Source organism: Rousettus aegyptiacus, unplaced genomic scaffold (genome assembly GCF_014176215.1).
Source record: "Rousettus aegyptiacus isolate mRouAeg1 unplaced genomic scaffold, mRouAeg1.p scaffold_m13_p_15, whole genome shotgun sequence".
In the NCBI taxonomy this organism is placed as follows: domain Eukaryota; kingdom Metazoa; phylum Chordata; class Mammalia; order Chiroptera; family Pteropodidae; genus Rousettus; species Rousettus aegyptiacus.
In genome coordinates this window covers 33805793-33832490 of record NW_023416290.1, presented here as the reverse complement: position 1 = coordinate 33832490, position 26698 = coordinate 33805793, and the positions used below count along the sequence as shown (strand labels likewise).

The 26698-nt window shown below is 39.9% G+C and overlaps 1 protein-coding gene across 2 annotated transcripts; it reads left to right on the top strand.

The window, feature by feature from the left end:
* The first annotated feature begins 329 nt into the window (after positions 1-329).
* Positions 330-24487, top strand: LOC118611995. Of its 2 annotated transcripts, XM_036232902.1 has the most exons (4): positions 330-464; positions 1498-1626; positions 21556-21673; positions 23486-24487. In XM_036232902.1, the coding sequence occupies exons 2-4, from the start codon at positions 1560-1562 to the stop codon at positions 23904-23906; spliced, it is 606 nt and encodes a 201-aa protein (XP_036088795.1). In that variant the 5' UTR covers positions 330-464; positions 1498-1559; the 3' UTR covers positions 23907-24487. The 2 variants fall into 2 exon arrangements, 1 of the variants encoding a protein (XP_036088795.1); XR_004954619.1 differs by lacking the exons at positions 330-464; positions 21556-21673 and having other exon boundaries at positions 1258-1626.
* The last annotated feature ends 2211 nt before the right edge of the window (positions 24488-26698 follow it).

The window sequence follows — 26698 nt, the reverse complement described above, 5'->3', positions numbered from 1 at the left end:
AAAAAAAAAAACCGTAATCAATATAATGGCCCCACAAGGCAATTCCCCCCGCCCCCCTCGGTGTGGCCTGTTTCTGAACCAGCTAGTCATTGGTTCAGAGACCACCTTAGCATTAGAATCGCCACTGAGTTTATTAGAAAGGAGGACTTTTGGGTCCCACCCAAAGCTACTGAATCAAAATCTGTATTTTAACGAGATTCCCTGGTGCTTCTCCTGCTGCGCACACTAGGTGAGCAGGCTCCCTCGGGAAGCGGGGGAGGGGGGTGGAGGTGGGGAGGGTGGAGGTGGGCCCTCTTGGCAGTGAGGAGAGAGAGGTGGGGGAGGAGAGAAAGAGCTGAGCTATCTATGAGGCTCAGGCACTTTCCTTCGTGGCCCTGCGAATAGACTCAGGAGAAAGTGGCCTGTGAGTAATGCAGTAGCTCTTCCTGCCTGCGGGGACCTGCTGAAATCATGGCGCTTCGGCGGTGAGTCACCATCACTCCTCACTCTCTTCCTTCTCAGTTCTACCAGTTCTTCGTCTGCCCAACTAGGTAAAATACCAGAGTGCAATGAAACCGGAGCCCTTTATTTAGGCGGAACTGTTTATCTTCTTTTGCCTGTTGGACACCACGTTCGTAAGCATTCCTGGCGCGTCCGGCTGCACCGGAGCGCGGGGGCTCAGGCCTCTCCCTGGGGAGCTCTGCCAGTTCGAGACCCTCGCTGCCACCCTCCCTGTGGGTGCAGCCTGATCCTCAGACATCTGGGACGAGCAGGCAAGGTGACCTTCAGCACCGAAGCCCCAGGCGAGCTGCCACAGGCGGCCCCTCCTTTCATTTTTCCCATGTCATCTCCCACCAAATGCCCGGAGTAAAGAGAAGTTACATTGTGAAATTTATTTTAAAGGAAAACCTCAAAGCATTTTCTTTTAATCTTACAAATATTTCAAGAATGTCTGTGCCGTCAAGACTGTGAAGAACGCCTGCTTCAGCATTCATCAACATCATTTTAAAAATCAATCCCTGATGTAGCAGAAGTGAAGAGGAGAATCTCTTAAGGAGAATTAGAGCTTTTCTTTTCTTAATAAAACCACTGGAGTGCCCATGTGCATCTCTCTTACACGAAAACATGCTTCTGGCACCAGCCCCGTCTGCCCCTGCCCTCCCGTCTCTGTTTGCAGGCAAGACAGAAGGTTCATTTATTTGAAGAGAGACATGTCATAGTCGTATTTAAAAAAATACGCTGCTGATGAGAAAATTACATGAACATTATTTTTAAGCCAGCTAATTGTACAAAAACTTTGGTCATTTTCAGGTATTAGACATTGGACAGAAAATAGAGTGTGCCTTAGCATATGAGGTCAAGGGCCTTACGCCATGCCGTCTCCCCAAGCCCAGCACAGTCCCTGCCACACTGTGGGCACTCAAGAAATGTCTGTGGCTGCAGGAGTAAAGGAATGAGAGAAAAGGAGCAGACCCCGGGCATCACATCTCTGAGCGCCTCATCTTCTTTCCTCTGCAGGGCAATGGCAGGCACCCAAAGATTCTAAATGGTAAATATGACTTGTGGCTGAAAATGGAACAATGAAGATTTGGGGGAAAGTGAGTCCTAATGACCCTCATTCTTCCTGGTCTATAGAACCCCACCGATGTGAGTATCCTATCCCATTGTTTGCCTTAGGCCAGCTTGCCTACAATAGCACAGCTTGAAACAGGTGTTCTTGTGCAAGCGATTTACAGAGAGTGCTCCCAGAATAGGGCAGCGGAAAAATCAGCAAAGCTGTGGCCTCCCTGAGGAAACTCAGGGAGTGCAGGTTATCCCACCAAGTTGACTCCACCTGGATGCGAGGGGCCACCAGCAGTGAGTCACTGAGTCACTGACAGGGGGTAGAAGAATGTGGGAGGGTGAGGAGCAAGAGAGTCTGGAGGGTTTGAAGGAGCTATGCCAGCCCTAAAGGGGATCTGTGAGGGGCACCTGTGGCAAGCACTGTGTTCCCCAGGTTCACATTGAGATGCAGCTGAGCTCACCTATCAGGCCTTTGTAATAAACATATAAGTTGGTCTTTGTGGGTACATATAATTTAGGAGAAATTTTGACACCCCACCCTCCTGACCCCCTACCTTACTCTATTTTCCCCACCACACCTAATCTAACATGCTATATAATTCACCTATTTTTATATTTACTAATAGTTCACTTATTATTTCTGCTCCCACACACTAGAATATAAGGTCCATGAGGACAGGCAAGTGTTTTTATCTCTTTCGACTGATGTAGCCCAAGAATAGTGCCTGACACGTAAAAGGTGGTGGGCGAATATGTGTTCATGAAAGAATAATGAAGAACGTATTCTGCCCGGTGTTGCTCAAGGATGTTTACAATGATTCTTTGGGTCCAAAGCCATCACAGTCTGATGTGCATGAATACGCAGGGAGCTGTCACATGTTGGAAGGGGATCATAGAGCTGCTCGATGCTCAGATTTCAGTGCATTTGAGAACCACCTGGGATCCTGTTAACGATGTGGCTCTTGGTCCCCACACCCAGAGAGTCCGACTTGGTCATTCTGGAAGGGGCCCAGGAATACGCACTTTAAAAAGGCATAACCACTGATTTTGATATAGGTGGCATGAGATACATACTATGAGAAATACTCATGGAGTCAGAAGCACTGGCTTGGAGATATTAATAGCTTCCCAGACCACCCAGCTGATCACCCTCAGAGTTGGGGTTAGACCTGGCTCTTCTCATTCCCAGTGCAACATGTTTTCCACGCACGGTCTCTCTTAATATATGTTTATTAGCTTTGCACGTACACCAGTTACCATGGGAGCATAAAGCCTAATGAAATCCTACAACTGTAGCTGGGCTTTGAGGCATCATTTGATAGCTATCTTTAGAAAAACTTGGCTTCGCAACTTATTGTGGTTTGTATTGTCCCCATGTTCCTGTAGATTCTCTTAAAATTGTAAATGTGCTTTTGTGATATGCTGATACCATAATCATTTGACAGGAGGGAACACAGTGAGAACCAGTAACCAGGGCACTGCTTGAACTGGTTTGGGAGTATACTGGAGAGAGATGGGGAAGTTGTATGGAAAAACTGGAAAGAAGCAGTATGATTTATTACATGGTGAAGGGCTTCGGGGCAGCTCAGAAGGGGTCCATTAACTGATTAGAAGTCAGTAAGCTAAAAAACAAGTTGAGAGGGAGAATTTCTCTAAACCAGAGGGAAAGAAGAAAGGAGAAAAGGAAGAAGGGAAGGAAGGAAGGAAGGAAGGAAGGAAGGAAGGAAGGAAGGAAGGGAGGGAGGGAGGGAGGGAGGGAGGGAGGGAGGGAAGAAAGGTCGGCTTAAAGGTGAATGAAGAAAATTTTATTCACCATAAATTCTCTGGTCGAGAGCCATGACGATCCTTAGAAGGATGTGCTTGGGGTGGAGGTTGGATCCCAGAGGGATAACAGTGGTTGATGAGACATCTCCCAAGAGTAAACCCTTAAAGTAAGAACTGTATTACCATGTATGACACAGTGTACTGGGTTCTGTTTTAAGTTTCATATATTATTTCATTTGATTCTTCTAATAACGCTTTGTGGTAGATAGATTATCCTCATTTTACAGGTAAGGAAAGAGAAAAGTTAAATTGGTTCCCTAAATTTACCCATTTACAAAGTATCTGAGCTAGAACTGGATCCAGGCAATCCAGGTCCAGACCTGTGCTTTTAACCAACCACTTCTTTATGATATACCTGAAATATAATAGGCAGAACTTCCGTCTCCCTGGGCACTGAGGGCTGATGAACCCTCCCCAGAGAGCTGGGATGAGACTGAATTGCTTGGTATGTTTGTGGGGGTAAGAGAGGTGGGGAGAGGAGAAGGAAGCACTGAAAAAGGACTTGGGAAAACAGAAATATCCAGGGTGGATCTCAAATCACTTAGTCTGGAGCTGTAGGACGTACATTCTCGGCTCCTTTCTTCTTTGACGTAAATGGAAAGTTTACCATGCTCATTATTGGACTCTTCTGGGAGAAGAGCTCAAAGAAGAGAAAGAGGAGTCGGCTGACATCCAGTTTCAGGATGGAGAGGAGGGAAGCACTGGCTTGAATTGCACAGAGAGTTTCTCTTGACCATGATCTGGCGTTGTGCGCCCTGACTGGGATTCACCAAGAAAGGGACCCACACCCAGAGGTACACCAGGCCTGGGGAGGGATGCAGTCTAGATTGCAGACCTCCACGGGATGTAGCCGGAAGGCTTCAGAAGGATTCACGTTGCCTTGGCAGTCGAGGCTGTGGACAGAAAGGAGAGCGTGAGAGGTTGGACCAGGGGAGGAGACAACTATAGTCCAGAAATGAAACCAGAGCTGGTGAATAAAGCTTGGGCCAAACCTCAAACCAGAGTGCAGAGAACATTTATTTTCATATATTTTGCCATCAAGTAAGGGCTCCAGGGGTAGGGATTTTTCTAGAATTCATCCTAAATGGAGAGATGAAAGGAAAAGAGAAGGAAGTGGGTCCATTCGGGGTGGTGCACGGCTCCTCTCCAGCGCTCCGTTCTCTCCCCCCTTCGCCCCTCCCCTCTTCTCCTTTATTCTAGTTCTGCCACTTCCTGTCTCCCTCTGTATGCAGCTAAGGTGTGATGAAGGCAAATGAGATAAAGGTATGAGGCATGCTCTGTAGCTGTAACCCTTAACCTAGGAAGTATCTACCCCTGAAACAAAGTGCAATTTGTTAGCCCTAAAGATTTTCTAAAGGGCACCTGTGGGCATAGAGAGTTGGGGGAGGAAGTGGACACGTGTGGGTGTGACACCTGCTGTCTCTCCTTACTTACTCGGGAAGCCCTGGGCACTCCCCCTTACACACACACACACACACACACACACACACACACACACCAGCCTCCTCACGTGCACACTGAAAAGGCAGTCAGGGCAATACTTCAGGGAAGGCTGCTTGAGCAGTGTCTGAAGGGGGAATAGAGTTAGCCAGGAAAAGAAGATGCTCCAAGCAAAATGCCTTGTGCCTGTTAAAGCTGGAGGAGGAAGCCACCACTGCCAATGCAGTAACATCAGCATCTCATAGTAACCCTATCAGGTTCTTCTTATATAAGTCCTAGCTAAGTACTGGTCTGATATTAATATTCACTAATGTGCCAGCACTAGTATTTCCTTAGAAGACTGGCTCAGTGTAGCCAAGGCCCTCTCATCAACCAGCTCTCTCTGAGCCTAGTAATGTTCAAATTCCAGTGTTACTGTGGGCTCTTCTGTACCCACAGACAAGGTCTGGGAATATTTGGGTTACAAAGAAAATCTATAAACATAAAAGTTTTTGCCTTGTTATTTTACAATTCAAACCACGTTCTCTGGTCCTTTTTGGTCTGTGCATCCCTAATACCTCGATGAAACACAAGTTGGTAGAGTCGCCTCATTGCCCCTCAGCCCCACACTAGTGTTTGGGGATATATGAATCCTAACACCCAGCTGGCCACAGTCAACCTGTCACCATCACAGTCCAATGCTCTCCATCCTCCGCCATTGAATAGCGAGCAGGCAACTACAGATCTACACAGTGGTTATACTTGAGATATAAATAACATGGTTTCTTGTTTGTTTTTTTGGTTTCTCTGTTTATTTTTGAAGAGTGGGGTTGACTGTTTTCATGTAGCCTGACATTGAGGATTTGGAAAGTTATTGGCCTGGGAAATCCACAGTTGATGTGAAGGAGTTTATAAAACTGGATGGCGAGTTTGGGCCATTAAAGGGGTAGATTCATAAGGGAGGGAAAGACTACCCGATGCCAGGCGAGAGCCCAGAACTCAGGAATCAGGGCCAGGGCCACTCTGAAAGGCAAGAGCAGTCAAAAGGGAGGGATCCTGGAACCCAGCAACTCCTGCGGCATATGACAGGGACGGGAACAGGGGGTAGGCACAGCATTGCAAAACAGGGTCTGCCGGCCCAGCCCCTCGAACACGCTTTACCGTGTACTATGATGACTGACCTGCACACCGCTTTCATGCCTCTGTGCCCTCTGGCCTCTGATATCTGTAGATGCCTGGTTTCTGCTTGCTTGCCTCACTTTCTACAGTGATATAATCTCTTACGTACAAGTTAAGGCTAACATCAATGATTCAAGGGGAAATAGGTCAAACTGAGCCCAAGCTGACATTCAGCAGGTATGCGTCAGTCTGTTGTACCAGTTGTTAAACATTTTGACTTTCACCCCTGTCAGAGCAGTGACCTTGAATTACACTCAGCCCGAGGAGATGCTTGCCCTGCGAGAGGCCAGCTGAGGGACCAGGTCACTCATGCCAGACCCAAAATTGTCTTCAAAACCACCCTCGCTGACATCCACATTATTTTAATTGTTACTTTCTCTCTCTCTCCCTCTCTCTCCACCCTCACCCCCTTTCCTCCTTCCTTGCCTGTACTGTTGAATACAAAGTACATTAAATGTGTTTTTGATGTGTCTTAAGTGTATTTCACCTTGATCTTTAGTCCTGTGTATGTCTAGGCCTAGGCGTTCTCAGTGGTTGCTAATCCTTAGCTTAGCTCAGACCCTATATTCTTGACACTCGCCCACCCACATCAGCAGTGTTAACACCAGCATATGACACCGTTTTGGAAACAATGCTGATAACAACATCCTCAGACTTTGATCTGTAACATCGAGGCCCAGCCAGGAACTCCTAACTCCCATTCACCAGAGCAACGGATACTTCAGATTCTCTCATGAACATTATCTTACCATCTATTACTAATACATTTTGGTTACAAGTAAGGTTGGCATATTTATAAAATAAAAATATAGGACATCCAGTTAAAATGTCAATTTCATCTAACTAAAAAATAATTTTTAGTATAAGGGTGACTGATGCAATGCTTGGAACATGCTTATGATATCAAGTCGTCTTTTGGTTTTTAAGTTTCAGGTTTAAGTGGTGTCCTGTATTTTATCTGGAAGCCCTAGTTACAAGTCATACAACAACAATGGCAAACTGGGACTTACCAGCTAGGTAACTAAGAAGTCTAGATTGGCTTTAGCACAGCCTGATGCTGGGGCCTAAATGATGTCACCAAGAGCGTGACTTGCTCTTTCTCCACCATCCTGGTCAGCCTCTCATAGGTTTGCTACCTTCTCAGATGAGGGTCTGTCCCTGTGGTGATAAGATAGCTGTGGTTTTCCAGCCTCATATTTGTAAGATACAGAGTTGGTAAAAAGAGAAAAGTTGTTTTTCCAAAGGCTCCTATAAAACTTAAGATCCATTCCAATTAGAACAGCTTAGGTCACATGTCTACCGTTACCTCAATCTTTGTGGCCAAGGAAATGAAATACACTGATTGGCTCAGGCTGAGACTGACTAGCTCACCCTGGAGCTGGAGAGGTACACTCACCCAGCACACATGGTCCATGAGGAAGCTATCGGGGTGCCTAAAGCCTATTGCTGAAGGAGGAGGAGTGGATACTGGGAGGGTGAATAATACATGTTCTTCACTCCCATTAAATTAGAGCATGTCCTGGTCTGTGCTCCTTGACTGCTGCAGTAGGTTGCGTAGGCCTGGAGAAAGGGGATGTAGGGGCAAGACTAGGGCATACGGAGCGCAGCAGTGCCATCAAACTGCTGTCACCACCGCTTTTTAGAGTTGTGCAACTTCACTCATTTGCTCCTCTTCTCATTTCCTAGCTGTCTTCCAATTTACCTTGTTTGAGGCAACACATAAAACAGTTTAAGATTGTTAGAGACTGAATATTTCTGTTCCCGCAAATTCATATATTGAAACCCTGACCCCCCACGTGGCTGTTTTTGGAGATGAGCCTCAAAGTCATAAAGGTGGGGCTGCAATCTGACAGAATTTGTGTCCTTTTAAGAAGATCACTGCCTCTACCCACCCCCAACCCCAACCTAGCACAGAGCAGGAAGGCAACTGCTTACAAACCAGGACGAGAGCTCTCACCAGAAACCTAATTTTTTGACAACTTGATCATGGACTGCTAGCTTTACAGCTGTGAGAGAAATGTCTGCTGTTTCAGCCACCAGCCTGTGCTATTTTGTTAGAGTAGCCTAATCAAACAAATATAAGTAGTGTTGCTGAATCTCAGAGGTGTAACTTCCTTGGTGCATAACACTACTGATAGAAAATGTTTTTATGATGTCAAATGACCTGGAAAGACATCATCTACCAGATGAATTTTCTGTGTATCTATAAATGGCTCAAAATGCTGTTAATGCTTAACCTGAGTTTCACATTTTGAGGGATTGCCTCAGATTTGTCAAAATATTTTTAATGGTATAGTTTAAAGAATCGCTTCTTTTAAAAGTCAATTGTGGAAGACCAGGAATTGCTACAATATTCTATGTGAAGAACTAAATGAGGAAATGAATCACCAGTAAGTGTCTTAATCAGTGGTTTTTTGTTTGGTTTGGTTTTTTTTTTTTTTTTTTTTTTTTTTTTTTTTAATAAAAATGTTCAAAGACTAAAGGCCTAAGAAATAAGGTAGTATCTTTCTCTTTCATGTGAAAGAAGTCTGGAGGAAGGGCATCCAGAGCTGATGAGGTGTCTTTGTGAAGTCATCAGGGACCTAGCTTTCTCACTGCTCTTCCATTCTTGACATATTTTACCTCATGAATCCAGGATGCTCCAACCATCATGTGTTAGAGCCGACAGGAGGCAAGAGGGGCAAAGAGCGTGCTCCTGCCCTTCAAGGATGTTTCCTTGCATTTCTACCTGACACTTTTACTTACATCCTAATGGCCAGAGCTTAATCACACGCCCACATCTAACAACACAGGAACAGAGAAATGCAATCTTTTGGTGGTCTTTCGCCCCGCTGTAAATTTGGGAAAGCAAGAAAAAGAGAAAGGATATTAGAAACAAATAGAAATCTCTGAACCGTAGACAATTGGAAAACTTTCATATTATTATGGAGTGAAACATTGGAATACTTTTTTTTATAGAAGAGATTTAAAGACAAGACTTTAAACAAAGATATCAAACATGAACTAAATAAACACAAAACCCTGAACAATTTATTATATTCCAGTTTTCTTCCTATCTTTGTTAAATATATAATTTTATATAGTTATGATCAACATCCTCTTGTTACTTGAATGGTTGTAATTATTTGTTACCTCATATGAACATTGCCATATCTAGTCATAATCCACACATTTGTAGTTTTTAATGTTCATTTGATATTCTGTCATGTTAATTTAACATAGTTTTAAAACATGGGGCTAAAGATAAAACAAGAATGGTAAAATGTTGATAGTTGTTGACTTTGGTTGATAGGTCAAGATGTTCATTATTCTGTTACCTCAGCTTCCATACATGTTTAAAAATGTCCATCATAAAAAAAAAATCTTATGTATAAATCGTAGATTCCTTAGAAATGGTAAATGTTTAAAAAAGAGAATAGACTACTGAATTTTATTTTTATAGTCAAAATAATTAGAGGATAGAGGGAAGATAATGGAGAACCCTCTGAGACTTCTTCCATCTCCCCTTTAAGCTTAAACAGATTTCATTCAGAAGATTGAGCTCAATCTAAAAAAGCTAATAACAAGATTCTTTTGTTCAAGAACAGTGATGTTGTATTGCTCTTTAAGTCAATTGGTTTAATCAAAGATTACAAACTTTCATAAAGATTTCCATGTCAGAAAAAAAAAAATCTGTACTGACGTTGTATATGATTCACCCCCACCCCAACATTTGTCAAGAACCTGTCTAAGATGAGTAAGACACCGCCACTGCCCTCAAGCAACTCATATCCTGCTGGGAGCAACAGACGCATCAATAGATAGTTATAAAATAATGTGGTTAGTATATTTACTAAGCTAAACACGATATATCGTGACTATACAAAAATGAAAAATGGTTCACTTTGAAGATGTTGCCTTCATTGAAAAAAAACTTAACAAGAGTAGTGTGATCCCACTAACTTAAACTACAAAGATGATTTTTAAATGAACAGTTTGCAAATGTTAATATATTCCACATATTTTAATTGGTAATAAGACTACCACACATTCCTCAGTGCAATCAGAAGAAACGTGTTGTTTAATTAGGAAAGGCCTTCAATTAAGTCACTGAAAGATAAGTTATTATGTAGCCTGATGCTCAAATTTATGGAAAATAATTTTTTCAAATAGATGTGATTTATTTAAATTGTTAAACAAGACTTTTTGTATATAGCAATTCGTACAATGGTTGGGACAGGAAATATTTGTGAACAAAAGAAAGAAAAGAAGAAAAAAAAGAAAAGAAAAAAAGGCTAGCAAGAACATTTAGATTCTAGACTTGGCTTTGTCACAAAGTAACCAAGTGCCTTAGTTAAGTCAATTAACCTTCCTGGGAATTTATTTCTTAACTAGTAAAATTAGGGGGTAGAATGTATTGGGGGTTTCAAACTTTATTTAGCTACATGACCCTTGGTTCAGATGAAGCATTACTTAGAATGCGGTGCTAAGTTCATGTTTGGGGGGGGTGCCGTGGGTGTGGGTGTGCTGTGGTGTGTGTGTGTGTGTGCAGTGTGGTGTGCATCAAGGATACAATCCTGATTCCTTCCTATGTTCTCCTCCCATGGTGATCCCAGAGTCACCATCTCCAAAACAGTGGAGTCAGAGGTCCTGGTGTGCAGGATCCCTGAGGTCATTTCCAGCTCTAACACTGCAAAACACGTGGCCACAGAGCTGGCTGAGAAAATATCAAAGTAAACTTAAGCCCATGTGCGAAGAGAGAAGGTGGGAAAGTAGGACATTTTGAACTGATCAAACTTGATAGCTTTTGTTCCTGAGAAGCCAGGAACAAAAGACAGAGCTGCTCTTTATTCTGATTCACTTTTAGATTGGGTTCTTAAATGGAGAAAATAGAAATTTTCTCGAGTCAGGCCTTCCAAGAAGAATCCATGGGTCGGTATTACCAGCACATAACTTGGCTTTTCTCAGCCGCCTCTGTTTAATGCTATTAGCCAAAACATCATAGAGGACTGAAGGCTTAAGAAAGTCATGCTATTAATACTAACACAGCCCACCCTTCTGATAATAGATGTGGTTATAATGGAAGCTGAGTGAACAAAAACACATTTCCCCAACTCCAAACCTCAAGCACATTTTCCATCATCTGTAACAGACCGAAACACTGGCTCAAAGCAGATGCTTTTCTTTGCTCATTTGTGAAAACTGCTTAGAGCACTGGTTGGGAAGGGAGAATCTGAGGTCTCCCCTGGCAAGTGTCTGAGGGAGATGGCAGGGCTGCAGAGAATCCCTCTCCTTGCTCACAGGAACCACTTTGGGGCTGGTGCAACAAAGGCCTTTTTGTTTATGCAAAGAGTCCCTGAGATAACACTAAGTACACATTTCTAGAGAAAGGCTCCAGAGAGCTGAGCACTGCTGAGCTGAGCCTTAACAATCTTGTGACTGATGCCTTGGCCAAAACCACCTCCATAAAGCTCAGCCATGAACTTTATCTTGCGTTAGTTCAAAACCACATACCATCTGGAAATAGCCTTGAAGATCTCATGCAATAAGAGACCAAAGCCTAAAACTTTACCCTCCCAAAGCCAAGCCACCACAATTGATCACTTTGTCAACCCTGAAATTTTTTTTGGAAAAGAGATTGAGAAATGACTACGTGAGGACTACACATTGAGTCAGCAGAAGAGGCCAGATTGAGCTTCTGGCTTCCAATCTTGCACTTAATAAACTAGTCCGGCTACTTCTTTGTACAAATTTACTTCTGTAGATGGCGGGGAGAAACCATTATCAACAGCGTGCATTTACAAACAGATTCCTAACCACATAACATATCACTTTTCTCAACACAGCCCTCTGTGCTGGAAGACTGACTGTGGCTCTCTCGCTAAGAGCATTAGTAGCCTTCATTTGAGCATCTGGCAGAAACGAATCTGATTTTCCAGTGGATGAGTATTAGCTAAAATGTTCATCATTATATATTCCCTGCAGTTCTCTACACTTTGTTGGGTCAGCTCTTGTCCTCTCTGGTAGTCGCCTGGAATCATTGTTAGGGAGTTTGAGTTACACAATAGCTGTAAGGTTGCCCAGGAAAGCTCTTGTTTAGACTGGAATTAAAGCCCTTGACTAGTACTCAAGCTTTTCCTTCCCTCCGCCCAGACTCCCAAGGGTAGAGTGCCCCAGCTAGTCCATACCACATCTGTATTATGTCTACTAAGGATAAGCGTTAGTCACCCAGAGCAACATCCTTTAAATGTTGCATAGTCTGGCTACAAAGTAATGTCTACAGTATGATCCATATTTAGTTATAATACATATGCTCAAACAGGAAGGCAATTCCCCAATCAATAATGGTGTCTTTCTCAGGAAGGTGAAAATCTAGATGATTCTTTTTCTTCCTTCATCTTCTGTATTGTCCAAGCTTTCTATAATAAACAGATATTATTCTTACAATAGGAAAAAAAAAGTCTGTGTGTGTGTGTGTATGTTGATTGCGATGTGGCTATAATGCCAAAACCAGCATTGGATTTAGAGTTTGCTCTATAGAGGGCTCAGGCTCCCAAACCTAGACTATTTATTGAATTTCCTGGAAGACATTCTTAGCTTCTATCTTACAGTTACTCAGAAACCTTTATCAACATCCTACTTTTACTTCAACTGTGGAGAGAAGTTAGGAAACACTGACAGAATGTTCAAGCACTAATTAGGATAGAACCAGTAGAAAATTATGGGAGCCTAAACAATAACTTAACCTTTATAAATTTCATTTTTATAAATGCTTATGCTTAATTGATTATAAAACCTACTGGCCATTCTGACACTTTGGTGTATTTCTCTTCCAATGAGCTGATGCTCAAAGTTGCCTGAGACTATGACTCTAAATGCAAAGCCAAGATTTGTTTTCCAGTTCTGTAGATAAGACCTTGAATGTCATTCTTTCTCAGCAAATCAAGGGGACAGGAATGGGCTACATAATTTTGTCTTCTTGCCTAGTTCTCTTTAACTCAAAAGAAAAACATTATTTGTGTCAGGCTATCCAAATTCATATTGTGTCTAGATTCTGATTTACAAAGATCAATAAGATGGGCTTGAGACAAAATATGAGCAAATCATAAAAAATACAACATGCAGAGCACTTTGATAGACATAAGCTAAAACTGCAGCCAAGGGTATAACGGAAGGAAAACCTGGGGACATCTTTCACATGGCACTTCTGGGTTTCTCCAGTTGTTGAGTTCTTAAGAATGCTGACTCCTGGAGTCAGCCAGTGCAGATCTAAACCCACATCTGCCATTTACTTGCTATGTAACAGTGAAAAAAGAATTGCTAAAGCTTTCTGAGTCACAGGGAACTTACACTCCCTTCTTCATAAAGTTTGTAAGAGAATGACTCAAGAAAAGGTCGGTAAAGCCCAGAGGCGGCATACAGTGAGTACTCCTGAGGGTTGGTGGGACAACCACCAGTCTCCTCTTCCAGCAGCTCTGTCTCACAAACTTCTTCCTCATGGATCTTGAACTGGCACCGTCCCCAGTTCCAGGGATGAAAATTTGGATGTGAAGAGGGATGCTCTGAAGGATAAAGTGACGTGTCACAAAACTCTAACTCGCTTCCCCAGCTGTTCTCAGCCTGGATGGGAAAGAGAGGTGGGGGAGATGGAAACACAGAGTTTTGTGTTTCCTGTGGGTTCAGGAATGAACATTCAACCCAGGCCTGGTTTTTGCCTCTGTTGTAGACTTGGAAAGAACAGGTAACACTGCTGTTGCGTGGTATAGCAAATACTGGCCTGGACATTAGTAATACCTTTTGTTAACTGGCATCATTCCACATGGACTCCACACACACTGTCACCTCGTTTGCTCAGATGGAAGAATGTGGGGGAGAAGAATTGATACTTTTTGTGCTTTTTCTGTACAGCTTTACCCAATGCCATCCTGTGAGGTTTGTAGGGACAATACTATCACCTCAACCCTAGAGAGGAGGACATTGAGGTTGCTGACAGGATAAAACTGGCCCATCCCACAGTTAGCAACGTCTGAAATGGTGGTGAACCCTCTCTGACTAGCACCAAAGACAATTTTGTCAACACTGAAATGGTCATTTGAATTATCTGGAACGGTGCCAAGAACCAGAAAGTCCTCTAAAAGGCAGCTAAAGTACACAGCATTGATTTTATGTACTGCAGAGAGTGTATTTTATTCATAGGCAATCTCCCAGGCTCTGCTCAGAGGATTTTTTTCTGAAGCAGAAAAGATACCAGGTTTCCTCCAAGTACCTCTCATTGACACCCAATGATGCTCTCCAGTAAGAATAGTTCTGTTCAGACTATGCCTATTGACCACTAGAACTTATTTTGTCCTATCCCTCCCAAACTCTACCCACCATGTCATAAAGAGTTAGGATCTTATATAGAGAGAGGGAAGTTTTTGAGCTCTGGTCTAAGGATGCAAGAGAAAAGATCTATCTTGATTACCAGCTCTAAAAATAAAGAAATAGGTTCAGGAGCTCAAGTGTTAGGATGACTGGGCCTAGCTCAAATTTACAGTTGAATTCAGAATCCCCTTTGTGAGTGAAGTCTATTTTATAATATACTAGGAAGGAGTTCTTTGAAAAATCACAAATGTGATTTAAAAGTAAAAAATGTACTCTTTTTATTTCCCTTTCCTAAAAGAATTTATGGCAGTTCATTTTGGGTATGAGATCATTGACACAAGAAGGATTTTTAAAAATTTAAATGGCGCTTACTTTATCTTTACTTTCACAGAGCTCTGTGCTGCTCTCGTTCACCTCTTACTTATTGGCCAACGATAAGACATGATCATTAAAAGTTCTACTGAATTCTGCATGGGAAAGATTTTTAAAATTGTTTTGAAGCAATGGAGTCATTCGCAATGATATCCATTAGGGCGTTTCAGAGAAGAAGGGTTTTGAAAATCCAGTTCCATCATAATGGTGAAGAGGAAATCATATCATAATATACTCTAATACAGCTTAGAGTCAACGGTAAGCTAGGACAAAGAGTCGCTGCAGCACAGACTAGAATAGCAAGACTTGGAGAGTTAAAAGACTTCAAAAAGCAGTGATTAAGAGTCAATGTTTTAAAAACATCCTCATATGAGTGTAAGTAGGGGAAAATTATTTTCAAAGCCAAAGGCTCAGAAGTTAAAAGTTTTAATAATTTAGGCAGCCAGCAAAGGAACTTTATTAGACTTAAAATTGGCAATAATCTAAATTTTCCATTAGAGTCACTTTCTTTTCTATGCAACACTCAAAATGCTTAGACATTAACCAATTGTTAAGAGGACTATTTGTTATTATTTTATACCATTAAATTTCAGAATGGAGGATTATTTTCACATTAAAATTTTAGAATTTTATACTTGCCTAATAAAGATTCAGCCTTGTCAAATTTTGGCATGCCTTATTTCAGTTTCCTCCCCAGAATAGATCTTCATTAGGATAATTTGCTGTAATGACATTTTATGAGAGAGGAAGTTTTCAGGAGACATAATTTTGGAAACAGGCAAAGATACTCATATGTTGTGCTGTCTTTGGAGTTCCTAAATCCTTTTCTGTTTCAATGCCACTTGATTCTAATAGCTATTAAGTAAGCCTGGAGTAAGTGCCAGAGTTTTCTTCAGTGCTTAATATATCATACACACAAATATCAATCCCCTAAATAAAAATTAGGATAAAAGGGCAGACAGAAAAACACACAAACAAACACAGGAACCCAGAAGATGATGTAGGTGAACAGATTTTTCCGAAACCCTTCTTTATAAGCAGAATTAGGGGTCAGGAAAAGGAAGCCTTCCCCCTCCCCCTATAACAAGGTATCCTTTTTCCGTAAAGATGTCCCCAACAGTGATGAATCTGAGTGCATTCATCCACACAGTTTAATCCTATATTTTTTGTGACTAAGAGGCATGTTTTTGCAAGACGACTTTCTGAAAGAAAGGTGGAAGTGGGGAAGGGGAAGGAACAGGCGAATGAGTAGTCTGAAGCTTTAGAACAGGAAACCAGGAGGTGCACATCTTTCCCACCTTGGTCTTTTGACTTAACGAGATACACACAGGCCAGAATAACCACTAGTTCTTGGTGCCCCGTCCCTGGGCAAGAGACTCTGTGGCATATTGTTGGGTTTATAGATCATGTGAGAGAAAAACCATGCTCCCGAGCAAGCATCTACATTTTTGTGTCCTGAAAGGGCCTGAAGTTTTATCTTTTGTAGTCATGTGGGGAGGGGTGAAGGTCAGAAAGAAAACAGGTATTAGAAGAGCACTAGTGTAAACGTTTAGAGTGCAAAGTTCTGGGCCAGGTGGCATGGGTTCAGGATCTGACCATTGCTTAGAGCTTCTAGCCTTGGGCTAGCTTCTTTAACCTCTTTGTGCCTTAGTTTCCTCATCTGTAAAGTGGGGATCATAATACTACCTGCCTCACAGTGTTCTTGAGAAGATTAAAGTTATATGGGTAATGCTTTAAGTCTGCAGGTAGAAATATGTATGAGTTATTTTTTTTTATCAAGTACCCAAGAGGTACCAGACCCCATTTAGGTGCTTTTATTTAATATTTTATTTAATCTTTATGACAAACTTAAAAGGCAGGTAATACTACTCCCATTTTATAAAGACATTAAGGCTCATAAAGGTTAAGAAAATTGCTCACATGTACACAGGTAAGTGGCCTAACTCAAAAGCATTCAATCCAGGTGTCTTCTCCAGCAAACACCGCTGGTGCCCCTAACTCACTTAAGCTACTATTTGATAAATACCTACATTATAGTCTAGACTACTACATTTCTAGTCAATTCTATTAGAAAATTATTCATCTCTCCATCATCATTTGACTAACTCATTAAAATTAATAGACAGCATTACATAAATGTGTCTGAAATCTGAAACTGAGTCACTCTGGACCTTTAGAGAAAAGCCTATGTGTCATGAGTTTTTGTGCAATTGGAGGAAAGGCAACAGTGCTCCTTCCTTCCTTCTTTCTCTCCCTCACCAGACAGGAAGGGCCAGCAAATTACAGCTGCCTCTCAACAAAGCAACAAAGCCCAGGGCAGCCTTCTGTCCTGAGCTGGAGAGGATCTGCTCACTCAATTACCTGGTAGTTATTCTTATATGGGCTATTCTTTGGAGGCCCCAAAGCACTCAGAAATTTAGAGCCAGGGCTTTCCTCACGAAAAGCACTCAAGCAGGAAGCAAGCCTTCCTGCCAGGCTACCCTGCTCAGTTTCTTGGTTACACAAGAGGAAGGGGAAAGAAAATGCAACGACAACCAAAAAAAAAAAAAAAAGCAAAACAAAAAACAAAAACAAAAACACTAATTAAAAAAATAATAAAACAATAAATGACCACGTTAAAATAACACAATGAGTTTATAAGGGATGTAATCCTTGCTAACAGTTATCTTCTTCATCTGCCAAAAGTTGCCAAAGTTCTTTGGAAGTTTCTCTAAGGTCCTTCTGCTTGGGCAGGGGGACTGAGGATGGGAGAAGGGCTGGTTATTGCTGGAGCCCGGAGAAGTAATATCGAGAAGACCCAGAAGCCAGGACACTGCGATATTACCATCAGAGAAAGGCCTGCAAGGGCTTGGTCTCTGTAGGACACTTGGGCTGGGCATAGCGAGAGAAACAATATGACTCATTATTACAACCAAAGATGAGCTTGTGACCTTGACTTTATAGGCTTCTTAACATAACCAAGGATACTGACTATGGAACTACTTTAACATTTCCAAACTAGTGTTTAAGATGAAAATAATGGATAGGTAAAAAGGATCATATTACTGAATGGAGAAATGACGCTAGACAATTTCTTTATACAAAGCCCTCTTTGCAAGAAATATAGTGTGTACATATTTGGATGTACAGAACTGATTGGGCAATTAATTATTCATGTTACAAAGAGTTCTTCTCTTCACGAAAATTATCTTCCTGTCTTTTCTTAAATAAGAAGGTTTTTTTTTTTAAAAAAAAAAAAAAGATATGTGTATCTTGCCAGGCACACAACTTTAATGCTCCTTGCTCTGCCCCAGTAACTCCCCAAATGAGAATCCTGCACAGTTGCATCAGCATCATCTGGGTGTTTAGTAAAAATAGGTTCTTGAGCCATTTCCCAATCCTACTGAATCAGAATCTCTAGAAATGGAAATCTGGAATCTATTTTTAACAAGTGCTCCTGGTAATTCAGAGTGCAGGTAACATTGGAAACCAACTTTCATACAATGTTGACTTCTAAAATGTTGCATGATTTGATTTTAAAAAGATTTTTAAAAAGGCAAATAGATGGCTATAGAATACCTCTTTATTTTACTTTAATTTTTAAAAATTTACCTAATTGTAAAATACTTAAAACATATGGAATAGTACAAAACATAACAAGAGACCTTTGTGTATCCACAAACTCCAATCCTCATTCATTTCATTGACTTGCTTCCCCACCAATGGCATGTTGGTAAATCAACTCTCTGTTCTTAGTTTAGTTCTATAATAGCACTTGAATAGCTTGAGATTATTTTAAGAATTTGCTCACTTTATGTGATTTCTTTTTTAGACAGGGTCATATTTCCCACTAGGTGGATATTCCAAGAAGGCAGGAAAATATCCATTTCATTCATTCGTCATTTTATTCTCAGCATCGTGCACAGTACATGGCACATAGCAGGTGTGCAATAAATAGCTACTAAGTGAATGAACAGGAATGTGTTCATCCCAAACGCCATATTTCATTAGAAGCAGGAAATAAAATATTTATAAAATAAAAATAATAGATAGTAGGGTTTTTTAATGTTCTTAGTTGGCACATTTCAAGACTACAGAATTTCAAAGAAGTTACAAACTATTCCCAGTTTGTTGAATGTTTTTGTCATTAAGGGGAATTGAATTTTGTTAAAAGTTTTTTCTGTATCAATTGAGGTGATCATACATTTTTTTCCCCTTCATTCTGTTGATGTGACATATCATATTGATCAATTTTTGTATGTTGAACCATCTTTGCATTCCAGCTTGGACTGGAAGGAAACCACCACCACACAATAAATGAAAGCTATATATGAAAAACCCACAGTGAATATCACATTCATTAGTGAAAGACTGAAAGCTTTTCCTCTAAGGTCAAGAACAAGGCAAAGACATTCCCTTTTACCGCTTCCGTTCAACATAGTACTGGAAGTTCTAGCCAGAGCGACGAGGCAAGAAAAAGCAAAAAAAAAAAAAAAAATGCATTCTAATTGAGAAGAAAAAAGTAAGATTATCTCTCTTCACAGGTGATATATGTAGAAAATCCTAAAGTTTTCACTCAAAAAAACCTGTTATACCTAACATATGAATTTAGCAAAGTAGCAATATATAAAGTCAACACACAAAATCAGTTGTATTTCTATATATGAACCATGAACAATCTTAAAATGAAATTATAAAAATAATTTTACTTCCAATAGAATCAAAAAATAAAATACTTAGAAACTAACTTACCCAAGCAGGTGAATAACTTGCACAATGAAAAGTACAAAACATTGCTAAAAGAAATTAAAGAAGACATAAATAAACAGAAATACATTTCATGTTCATGAACTGGAAGACTTAATAATGTTAAAATGCCAATGATTCCCCAAGCAATCTACAGATCAAATGAAATTCCTACAAAATCCTGATGATTTTTGCAAAAATAGAAGAGTACATTCTAAAATTTATATGGAGTCTCGAGGGACTTTGAATAGCCAAAACTGTTTTGAAAAAAAGAACAAAACTGGAGGACTTACACTTCCTGATTTCAAAACTCACTGCCAAGCTACAGTTATCAAAAACTGTGTTGTACCGACATAAAGACAGATACAGAGATCGGTAGAATAAGACAAGAGTCCAGGAATAAACCTTCACATATACGGTCAAATGAGTTTTGAAAAGGGTGCCGAGACCATGCAATAAGCACAACAGTCTTTTTAATAAGTGGTGCTGGGAAACTGGATATCCACTTTTAAAAGAATGGAGTTGAATCCTTAACTTATACCATATTCAAAAATTCTCTACTTACATTGACATTTGTAATCCCTCTTCTGAGAGGATCTTGAATTTCATTTTGCTTCTGTCAGCATAGCTTCACTTAGAACTTACCAACATAATTGACCCACTCCCTCTATAGCATCCATTTTAAGAATCCGATTTTCTAATGATCATCACCCACCTTTCCAGCTTACACACTAAATATCAGATTTTATAAGTCTTTGACCTTATAAGGACCTGTAATTAGTTGATTCTGCCACCTTTCCAGTGTTCTTCACTCTTTCTCCACGTCTTCTTTACTTATTTGAGATTCCTTACTCATTCCCTTCCTTACTTATTTGAGATTCCATCTTTTTTTTTTTTATCATTTCCTTGTTTACTTTCTCAACTTTCTGATCCTCTTCCTCTTTATTATACTCATAAAAAAGGCCAAACTTAGTTAAAGCCAACTTCCACCTACCTGGAGCCCTAGAGCCCAAACAAACAATTAACCAAAAAACAACCATACTGACATACCACCTTACATTTATGACCCTCAACCTCGCAGGAATCTTTGGTATTGCCAGGAAAAGCTAAGTTTTGTCCCTTTTACTGGCTGTTTCCTGTACTTGGAGGATGTTTTTTCCAGATATTCTAATGGCTACGTTCTTAAACTCTTTCTCTAAGAGCTCAATATCACAACAACATTAGTGAAATCCATCTTGACATTTTTACTTAAATTAGTGCACCCAGCCTTGTCAGGCAATCTCTTTTTTTGAAGAAAAGTATATATGTATGTATTTATACACACACACACACACACACATACACATACACACATACACACATGTGTATGTGTGTATATATACATATATGTATGTACATATATATGTGTATATATGTGTGTATAATTTTTTGTAAAACTAAATTATATGTATGTATAATTTTTTAGAAAACTAAAAAAGTTAGTACCATCTGGGTAATACTTTTCCTTATTCAGGAAAATAATAATCCATTTTTTAAAAATTAATATGTCAAATTTGTGTATTTAAAAGAGTATTGTCCTGCAAAGAAGTCCCTGGCCTGGGCAGCTACCTACCTGTGACATGATAAACTATTTGAGAAAATAGGATCTTGTTTCCCAGCTGACTAAGAAACATTTCTGCTCCCTCTACTCTGTCAATCCTAAACCATTCCCTAGGACATGGTTTTTCAACTTTGTCACTATTGATGTTTGGGTAATGCTTTGTTGTTAGGGCTGTTTTCTGTGCATTGTAGATTGTTTAGCAGCATCCCTGACTGCTACCCACTAGATACCAGTCCTGAACCCCAGTCATGACCATCAGAGCAGGGCAGGGAATAAATGGCATAGATGATAGAGGCTCTGTTCATTCCTCTGGCAACCAAATCAAAGTTGTGACAGGAACAAGGAGCAAGCAGCAAGGAAAAATCGCCTGGGATCTAGATGAACAAGCCATACGACTAGAGAGAAATCTAAGAAATAGATAAGATAAAGCTCAAACTGTAAAACATTGGTAGGTAGTCTACCCAAATAAGTTCAAGATTATGAGCAAACATGCCAACCGACTTTCTCCTTTGCAAACTCTGACAAACTCCACTTGTCTCTATGTTGATTAGATCCAACCATCATGAAAAGCTGTAGACCCTCAGGAAGAAGCAGCGTCTTTCTTTTGCCTTCCTGGGTCCAGACCAAGTCACCATTCCAGGGAACACAGAAAGGAGTTCCAATTCCAAGGTGGGACATTTTCCTGGAGGAGGTCCCGCCCACCTCCTGTTGTGCTGTTTCGCCACCTAGTTTTCTGAGATTCCTGCACAGCTGGAGGCAAGACCTCCAGGTCCAAGCCCGGGCGTCAGCACACTGGGGAAAGGGTGTTAAAGGAAAATGCTGGGAAGGCCAATTACCTGAAGTGGAATGAGATTTAGGGTTTCCCTAACCCACACATCTTTTCTACAGCAAAGAGAATTGAGGCTGGGAGACGTTAAGTACATTTTTGAGTTACTAGGTTTCTTATTTTCAGTTCACTGTTTTTTCTACCACACTATTCAGCCACCCTAACTATGTACTATTCTCTCCTGTGTGTGCATTAGTATTGTTATTAATCATTTTTTCAATTATTACCCTCCCATATGTGGTCTTTTTTGTAGCATTTTTAAAAATTGAGATATATGTCACAGAACATACGAGTCACCATTTTAAAGTGCATGCTTCAGTGCTTTTTGCCATACTCATTCTGGTCTGCTGCTACCATCACTTTCTACTTCCAGAACACTTAAATCACCCCAAAAAGAAACCCTGTACCTATTAGCAGTTATTCTGCATTCTCACCTTCCCCCAGCCCCTAACCAAGCACTAATTCACTTTGTATCTCTGTGGATTTGCCTATTCAGTACATTTCATATAAATGGAATCATATAACACGTGGTCTTTTGTGCCAGCCTCATTTACTTAGCATAGCGTTTTCAAGGTCTGCCTATGCCGCAGCATGCCTCAGTGCTTCATTCCTTCTTATGACTATATACATGGGCTTTTTAAAGTAGATTTTAGACTGAGAGAGAAGTAAGAGTCTTTCCCTCTGAAGATTTTTCTTGGAAGTAGAACTTTGGTGTACCTGAGCTTGGGAACATGCAGCCTTTTTTTGAGAGGCAATTTCATTGTACACACCTCACAATGTGGACTTAATTTTCTCCCTCTCTATATATACTCTCTTTTCTCGATTCAGCTTGAGAGGCCCCCTTAACAGGGAGCAGCATGCTTTTAAACTCAGCCAGGATATTATGACCACTTTGTCTGGTCTTTAGCAATAATGTAACTCAGAGGTGCCATCAGTGGCCATCCTACAATTATTTTGCTTTAATATAATAAGATATCACAGAGGAGAAATTCTGCTAGACGTTCCGCTAAATGTAACTAAATATAGCTCAGAATGATCAAGCCTACTCCTCTCAAGCACAGATCACTTAGCTGCTGCACACTCAGCTCAGAATCAGAGGTAAACCAGGCCCATTTAAACTACAGCTAAATATAATTCACTACTCTCAGTGGTGGGAGGACTGGCTGCCATTGCTCTTTTTCAGCAAGAATTTGCTGTGATTTCTCGTATTATAAAATATCTGTCAAATGTGAAGGTTCCTAACTGGGAAAGCAATAGTTCTATTCGATCCATTCTAGGTGAATTTATTACCCATCACTGTATAAAAGGGAAAGGTAGCTTTATTTTTTAAAACTCAAATGTCTTTTAACAGGTTATATTGGTCATTCAGAACTTTTGGATTTTGTAATTTTTTTATATTTGTTACTTTCTAGAAATTCCTTTGCTAGTTGATTTTCAAAATTCTGCTTGGAATAGATTAAGTTTCAGAAACCGGGAGATTTTTCCTGATCCAAGTTAATGGGTAGTTTGGCATGTTTTCTTTAGGTAGGATTTAAGTGTGAGTGAGATGGGGGGGAAGGAGATGAGCTGCAGGGTAGTCACTACTTGATAGCAGGACACAATTAAAGAGAAAGCTCAGCATTATTTTTCTCTAAACCATGAAATTCTATTCACAGTTCTTATATGAACATAAATAAAGAAAAGCATGCCATGCAGCATTTTTGGCTTCAAGAATTTGTTGTGAAGAGATCGACAAAGCACGAAGACTGCACACCATCCACGCTACCGGCACACGTTCGGCTGACACACCAGTGCGCCCTTCTCATTCTCTCTCATCTATCTCCCGTCGTCAAATGCTCACTTTCTCAGTCAGCCGTCTTTACATCTAGGAAAGGCCAGGTGACACAGTTGCATACAGAAAGCTCTTGCTTTTCTGACAAAAGCGGAAAATGTTGTCACTGTGACCCACTTCTCCCTTCTTTCTTCCTTGAAAGTGGTATGATGCTTGGAGCTACCAAAGCCTTTTGGGGCAGTCACCTTGCTATAGGCCAAGAGTATTGCAGAGACGGTAGCACTGAGATCGCATCATTCAGCTGATAAATCAACACCATTAACTGCTTAAGTCCAGCCTTCATATTGTGTAAGAAATAGAAATCTCTTTTTGTTGAAGTCACCTTGAGTAAGAGTTTTGCTACTTGAATGTACTGCTAACTAATAGAAACAATTTATGAAAAGAATTTTATCCCATACCTATCCTCTGCTTTGTTAATATTTACTCAAATTTTTCTTCCTAAATATCCTATGTATTGTGGTACTGTCTAAAGTCTGTTTTTATTATCCCCACAGGTTCTTTTTATGAAAACTTATTAAATTTGGGGGGAAACATTTTAAAAATCCATTTTGAAAGAAATGTATTCATAAGTGGTTTCATTTTCAAAATCTAATGTGTGTCACTCCATTTAGATAAAAATGTTTCCCAGGGCAGTTGCAACCCACACATGGCAGAACTAGTTGGTGTAGGAGAATGAGAAAGGGAAATTGTGACTGTGTCTGTAAGCACAAAGCTGTTTAATGATAGGCCTGTTTTGTGCAAAGACAATAATTTTAGAAACCCATAACCTTTAGCATCTTTAAATGCCAAACGCAGAGTGTGAAATAGTCAGAGCAGAAAAAAATAGGAGCCTTATTATTGATTTTTGTTATAGTAATATACCTTGAAATTTTAAAGAAATTAATATTTTTAGGAGAAAAAAGAAATCTCTATTTTTAATTACTTTCAAATTAATCCCCTGAATATATTTAAAAGACTCTGGGTAGTTAACATATTTTTTTGTCTGTCAAGGATATGGTGCATTGTATCATGTAGTTTCCTGTTTATTCTGACCCTTGGGGAAAATTTTCTGTCTGATCATAAAAACAAGAATATTTATAGCTTAGCAATAAGTTTATTTTTATCTCACAAATATTGTAGCTGATTTAACTGTCAATGAAATGCTGACTTTTGGTTTATTAGGTGCTTTTTAAAAAGACATTGTCTAGGAAAGTGCATAAGTTTCATAGCATTAGTTTATATTAGAAAATAATGAGTTAATTACATTAGATGTTCATCCAATGGCCGAGACTGACTCCAGACAATGCCTCCACTTGACGTTTCTTAGCATTGACTCAGGATATGTAGTGTTAACTAATATTATATGAACTTATAATATTTTATTTATCACTATCACCAACTTGAGGAATGTATGTTACAATGACAATAAATAGAGGTGAATGGGCATTTTAATTATGATAACAAACAATTCTAAAAATATACAATTGCTTTAACATCGTGACTAAAGTTTATTTTTCACTCAAGCCAAGTCCAAAATGGATGTTGACAGACCTTTCCTCCAACCCATACTCCTTCCAACTTGCTGCTCCGTCATCGTCGATATACAGCTTCCAAGACTGCCCCAAGTCTCTGCATCGAGCCTGCAAAACAGGAAATAACGGAAATGATGGGGCCTGGGGAAGTGTTACGAGCCAGGCTAATCAAATTTCATTGGCCAAAAGTCAGCCAGATGGCAACACGTAACTGCAAAGGGAGCTGGGAAATGAAGTCTAACTCTGTGCCCAGGAAGGAGGAAACAGGATCAATGAAGACCAAGCCAGTCTCTGCCACGCTGAAACAGATAACGAAGTGAAAGGTACACATGGTTTTATACCCTGAAGGATGGAAAATGCAGTTAACTCTAAGCATTTAGTGAAAAGATAGGCTACACCCCAAGAGGGACTGTAGAATTCTATCCACCCAAATCATGTGTTAAAAGGTGAGAGGGGCTATGATAAAAATAGGATTAGAGTGAAATTTGAAAAATACTCTGGGGATGCCATGGCACACTCCACTTCTGGTGACACCTTAGGCAGACCAGTCGAGCCATGAAAAGCAGCTCAGTGTGTTAACCCATTGCTCAGATAGAATCATCCCAGAAAAAATCCCAGTCTTGTATACCTTACTGATAATCTGCAATGCAGTTCCAAATAACTCCAGACTGCCAGAAACACCTTCCTGCTCACCCTTGGCTGGGTAAGTGACTTTGCTTCCACAAAAACAGATTTGAAAAAGCATGCACATGGCGAAGCCAATCAAACTTTTACTTTTGTGTTAAGTTTTAGAAGTTTTATAACCATCGTGATGATCCGTTTGTGTCTGTTATTTAAGGAGTTTGAAATGTTTAAGAGAATCTAATAAATTAGCCATGTGATTTTATCTTGAAATGATAAATTGGTATTCGTTTTATGATTATCATTTGAAAGTTGTAAAATAATTGAACATGCTTATAAATGTTTAAATGTTTAAGAGAACCAAACTTATTACCTGTATATGCTAGTTTTATTAGATTTACATGCTAGGTTTGTAGCGTTGCCCCATCAGGCATTTGAAATGTTTCAGAAGATCAAATATATTAAATTTGTAAGAGTAGTTGAAAAATATTTTAGAAAACTTAATTACATGTGTAAAGGTGATCAATCATTTAAAGAAATTTAATCTTTTAAAATTTATATTAATTAAACCTGAATCAACCAACAAAAAAAACAATTGTTTTCATTTTTATATAAAAATCACTATTTTTACAAATAGAATAACTTAATTATAGGTTATGTTTGAAGAGTTTAAAAAACTAAAATAAAATATTCAACTTTAACAAACTGAATATTAATTAAATAGAACACATGTAAGTAACTATTTTGTTCACAAATCCCTCATATTTAAATATTTAATTTACAGGAATAAGGAAGGGGAAAGAGACAGGGTGGTAGGCATTCAGTAAAAAGCAGGACCAACAACAGAAACAAATTAGTTCTTTCAAAGTGTGGTATGTGACTAGAAATTGGCCCATGGTATCTTT